Raw genomic sequence first — 5727 nt, 5'->3', positions numbered from 1 at the left:
GTAATATTATGGTGTGTCCTTAGTTTTTTTTTTTTTAATAAAATTCTATTAAAGAAACAAATCTTATAAAAAATAGTCCCCTAATCTTATACAATATAATTACTTAAAATAAAAAAAATATTTGACATATCTTTAACACATAATATTTGCATAGCTATAAAAAAAATATAACTTAATTTTGATCATATTCTACATCATTTATATCTAACATATTTTTCGTAATCCTTTATTTTGATCATAATTTATAAGCTTCATTTATATAATTATTTTTTGTTTATATAAATCTAATTATAATGATGGTTTAATAAAAATTATTGAAAATTACCGTGCATGACACGAGAACTAACCAAGTAATCTATTATAGTAAAAGTAAGAAGAGACAATAAAAGAAAAAGTATGTGTGAAAGACTAGATATTTTTATTATTTAAGTGTGGACCATAAAGGAGAGATTGAGAGAGAAATGATAAAGAATTTAAGTGTGGTTTAAAGTAAGAAAGAGAAATGATAAAATATAATATGAAGGTACCAAATATATAAGTGATGTATTTATAAAGGAAACATCTATAAAAAGTAAGTGATGTACTACAAAAAAATCTAGTCTGTCTTGTGTGTGACTGGCCATACCGTGTGACCACTTATAAAATATTAAAGTAACCCTTATAACAATGACTAAGTAACCCCTGTAACACTTAACGAGTAACTCCTATAAGTCTATAACATTGACAAAGTTTCTGCTTTAACACTGACCAAGTAACCTCTATTACACTAACGAAGTAATTTATATATTGTATAACAAATAATGCAATCCACCCCTATCATTCTATATATGATGCTATTACTCTATGATGCTATGTGCTATCATTGTCCTTTGAACGCATAAATAAAAGATGACAAGATCAACAAAATCTGTAACAACAAACAAACACTACTCAGAAACTTCACGTTCATTCACCTGTTCGCCATATAACTCCATCAAACAACCGTTGGCCTCTATTTTTTTGGCTCATCACTTTCGACGAAACTTCGCCTCCTAAACTCTTCTCCCATATACAACAACTATATAAACACCAAATAAGCAATGTACATCAAAACTATCTTACAAAACATGTGGCCAACATATATCGCTTCAATATATAATTCGCTCCGAGATCATACGAATATACGATACGCTAGTAATCTAGGATAATGATGTACCATCCGTTACAAAATCATGATCATCCTGCCAAGCCGCTTGTTCGCAGGCGGCTGACGAAGTTGCTGATAAGCGTAACGGTTCAGGGAAGAGTTGGGTCGGTTCAGATGATTATGTCGTCGGAGAATACCGTAGGACAATTGATAAAGGCGGTGTTAGAGGTGTATCAGAAGGAGAGGAGAAGGCCTTTGTTGAGTCAGAATAATAATCATCCTAGTTGCTTTGAGCTTCATTACTCCCCTTTCAGCCTTCAAAGTAAGTTTTTGTTTGTGCAATTATACTAATAATTTATATCTTATAGATGTCGTATGACTTGCTTATCGAAAACTTTATTTTTCCTATAAAAAAAAATGAAGTAAATCGAGTTATATTTCCCATTTTAGAGGAAGTTGCAATATATCTTCTTATTAAGTGGTAAAAACGTAAATAAATTAACAATTTTTTCTAGTCGATCAACATCAAATTTTTGTAAATAAATAAAAAATTATGAGATCCATATATGACAAGAAGCTATTGATTTATTTACATTTTGAATACTATTTAATAAACAATTTTTGTTTATCAAGGAGATAAACTTGCATTTTCTTCTCATTTTTTGTGTTAATTAAATGACCACGTACTCAAGTGAAAGTTTAGTGACCAATAAATTGCTTAATTATTCTTGCTTGAAATTTATTGTATACTATAATTCCTCAACAGTGCATATTAATTTTATCTAATTAATAAGGGACAAAGTTAAAAATTCTCAAAAAAAAAAGGGACAAAATTAAAAATTTGTAAAAGTTTTTCCGTCACAAATGTCAGCACTCTAATCTTAATTATCACGTGTGCTGTGTTCTTTTTTTAATAGTTTCAATGACTATCTAAAAATGTTTACAATCAATAAAGTGTTGGCTCATACGATCAGTTGGTAAGTTTCTTACTTCAAATTCTAAAAATTTAGGATTCGAATCCTACCAAGTAAGGGTGTTTGGGGTAGAGATTCTCTTATCCTCCCCTCTACTTCCGAGTGTTTGACCTATAAATACTGAACCAAAAAACCAATCCTCACCAATTCAAAATTGTGGTTTTGCAGGCTTGAAACAAGAGGAGGAACTGAAAAATTTGGGCTCAAGGAAATTCTTTTTGTGTCAGAAGCCTGTTAAAGAATGCTATGCAGGAACAACATGCATCAGCCAATCAGAAAAGATGGACTTATTTCCATTTCTATGGGCCAAGTTCATGGAGCTCTTGCTTTAAATATTGATAACGAAATCTCTGTACTGCAACCAATTGCCATAGCAAGCTTTTTAAATATTATTAGACGATACATTGATAATTGGAAAAATTGTCCGGAATAATCCCACCTTTGGACCGTCTGCTAAAAATAATCTCATCTTTGGATTATTTTTAAATAATCCGACCTTTATACTCAATCCTCTCAAATCAGTCCCAACCGGTCATTTAACTTGTTATACCAAGTTACGTGACACGTGGCGGCTTGTGATTGGTCAAATAAAAAAATTAAAAGTAAAAAAAACATTTAAAAAATAAAAAATAAAACAAGTCCTAGCCCGCAGCCCCTGCCGCCGCCGCTGGGAGGCCGCTGCGCCGGCAACCAGTCGTCTTCCGCCATCCCATTTCCGGCGATTCGGCCTCCTCCCCTTCCTCACCACGTTTCCCGGCATCCTCCCCTTCCCATGTCCCTTTTCCGGCGCCCTCCCCTTCCCTTCAACCCGATTTCGACCCAATCCCCTATCCCGTCGATTTCAACCCAATCCCCTCCCCTGTTGCATTTCCCGACCTCCTACCCTTACCCTCACCCTGATTTCGACCCCCTCCCTTCCTTCGTCCCATTCCGGCCCCCCTTCCTTTCCAAAGCATCAAATTCGGCATCACCATTGTTACGGGAATTGTTTCGGCTTCACCATCAGTTTAAAGACGATGGCCGAGGGTAGGTAGAAGAGCGGAAACCGGCCCGGATTTGGGAGTGGCGAAGGGTTTGGTCTGGGCTGATGGTGGCGGCGTAGAGGTGGCTGGGGATGGTGGTGGTTGTTAAAATTTTTAATCATTTATTAAAAGAATTAATTAATGTTAATTACTCCAATAATCATCTTTAAAAAAATTAAAATTAAAAGTTATGTTTTGACCAATCACGCAGTGACACATGTAAATTAAACTTAATTAAAAAAAAACTTACTCAACCGGTTGCAAGCCACTTGGGACCAATTTAAGCGGACTGAGGGTAAAGGTGGGATTATTTAAAAATAATCCAAAGGTGGGATTATTTATAGTGGACGGCGCAAAGGTGAGATTATTCCGGGCAATTTTTCCTTGATAATTTGATATAGGACATTTTGTAGCTTTTAATAATACATTATTATGTAAAATTTATATAGGAATCATAATTCACATTTCACAATAATAACATTGTACCAAACTATCAATAAATATGTATTTATTAGAAGAGTTTAATATATATATATATATATATATATATATATATATATATATATATATATATATATATATATATATATATATATATATATATATATATATATATATATATATATATATAGAATAGCAACTAGCAAGTGATCAACTTTTCCCTATTTTAAGGAAAAGGAAATTGGAGGTTTAAACTCTGTTTTCTTTCATTATTTAGGCAATTTAGCAATCAATATCATAAACAAAGTACAATACTCCCCGTCCTTTTATTAGAGTCTCATTTCTAATATGGGTAATGATATATAAAGCTCTTAAAGCTATGTATAAGCATTAAATATACTTTTTAAAATGGAATTAAGTTGGGAATTCATGACAAAATCATGCGCAAATTGGTGTGATTAATTTAAATTTAACCTTAATATTTCCTTTTTTAGCTCCTTTACATAGCCCTAAGGGTTATGTTTATCGATCATTTTATTTCTAATATTTATTACTCACATAATAAAGAGAAATGAAACTCTAATAAAAGGACGAAAGGAGTATATTGTTATTTTAAAGTGGTATTAATAAGCATTAATCATATACTCATTCTATAAGAAGTTGAGGTGATGGAGTAGTGACATCGCTCTTACCTCAGCTCGTATTCCTGAGATCTAGGGATCAAACGAGTGATTTCCCTTATCTCCCTCCTCGATCAAATGAGTCCCCTTCTTCTTACCATTAAAAAATCATATACTTATGCTATAAATATCGTGGAATAAATACGTTGGACTTATATAGCATGAAAACGTATACGAGTACATATTAAATATGGACACGAAGAAACGGTTGTAAATTTGAAATTCATGGAATCATGGGATATAGTGCGGAAAACCATCTTCGACAATATTAAATTGTAGTTTAATTTGTTATTTTAAGCATCTTGTTAAGTAAAAACCACCTAAGGGTATGATCTCTTTTCATATATAATCACTTATCTAACTTTTTCAAACTTATTTAAACTAATGAAAACTTGCATAAACTTATCATAATTTATCTTAGTTGTAAGTTAAGCTTAGATAGCCCTTATTGAATCTCATAATAAATGTTTATTTTTCTTAAAATATTAAGTACAAATAATGTAAACAAAACATGCATATATGATTCAAACAAACTTCATTGTGTCTCCACTCTTGAAATTCCACCCTATCTCACCTTTTTCATCAACAACAAGCTCCATCTTGCTCACCTGGGAGGCACAACCCACCATTTCTTCCAAACTCTACTTCAACGGCTCAATTCAACATAATTAATCAACAATGAGAATTATCATTCTAAAGATCATTAGCAACATACTAATTGGCTAATTGCGCACACTTTCAACCTCGAGAAGGCTACAGTTTCTTTTTTTAGCCGAAGCATTTGCTTTTCACAAGGTCATATTTCTTGTGGTAAAACAAGACATCACATACATTGAAGGCGTCTTTCCAAAAAAAAAAAACAAACATTGAAGGCAACAACCTCAATGTTATACCCAAGCTAAGCTTGATCCAGGGAAAATGAGAGCACCTTCCAATCATGAGGTTGGAGGTTCAATCCTCATTAGAGACAATTGGGGGGGGGGGGGGCGAGAGTCCCTTACACCTTTCCTCCACTCTCCCAAAATATCTAGCCCGCTAAGTCGAGTTTGGTTGAGCTGTTAGGGGTTCCAGCACTAACCCTTTTAGGCCTTCATCTAACCTTTTAAAAAAAAAACAACCTCATTGTTATGCTTGGCTAAAAGTTTTTGGGTAGCCTTATCACACTATAGTTATGTTATTGCAACATTCGTCTTCTTCTCAACAATTATAAATAATGGAGTATTCAACACATCTATTACGAGGCAAATTGGATAGTGACTTATTTGTTAATCTCGATTAAGAAGGAGCTTTAGTTTATCTTCTTGATAAACAAAATATGTTTATCAATTGGAAAAATTGAAATAAATCTATAATTTTACCTAGTCAGCATGACATATTTATTTACAATTTTGACATTTGATAAACATCTACTACAATTTTTTTTTTTTTTTTTTTTTTTTATCAAAAAGATAAATTTGTATCTTCTCATTGATTAATTAGCGATA

The 5727-nt window shown here is 32.6% G+C and overlaps 1 protein-coding gene across 1 annotated transcript; it reads left to right on the top strand.

The window, feature by feature from the left end:
* Window positions 1–1070: 1070 nt before the first annotated feature.
* Window positions 1071–3579, top strand: LOC110702584 (uncharacterized protein At4g22758-like). Its single transcript, XM_021880312.1, has 2 exons — window positions 1071–1448; window positions 2269–3579. The coding sequence occupies exons 1-2, from the start codon at window positions 1187–1189 to the stop codon at window positions 2430–2432; spliced, it is 426 nt and encodes a 141-aa protein (XP_021736004.1). The 5' UTR covers window positions 1071–1186; the 3' UTR covers window positions 2433–3579.
* The last annotated feature ends 2148 nt before the right edge of the window (window positions 3580–5727 follow it).

The sequence above is a fragment of the Chenopodium quinoa genome, unplaced genomic scaffold (assembly GCF_001683475.1).
Source record: "Chenopodium quinoa cultivar QQ74 unplaced genomic scaffold, ASM168347v1, whole genome shotgun sequence".
NCBI lineage: Eukaryota > Viridiplantae > Streptophyta > Magnoliopsida > Caryophyllales > Amaranthaceae > Chenopodium > Chenopodium quinoa.
This window is presented reverse-complemented; position numbering and strand designations above follow the sequence as displayed.

Excerpts from the sequence above, each read along its gene's own strand:
- LOC110702584 (XM_021880312.1), top strand. The coding sequence starts at position 1,187 with ATGATGTACCATCCGTTACAAAATCATGATCATCCTGCCAAGCCGCTT. Across the intron at positions 1,449-2,268 it reads CTCCCCTTTCAGCCTTCAAA|GCTTGAAACAAGAGGAGGAA; the intron begins GTAAGTTTTTGT and ends GTGGTTTTGCAG.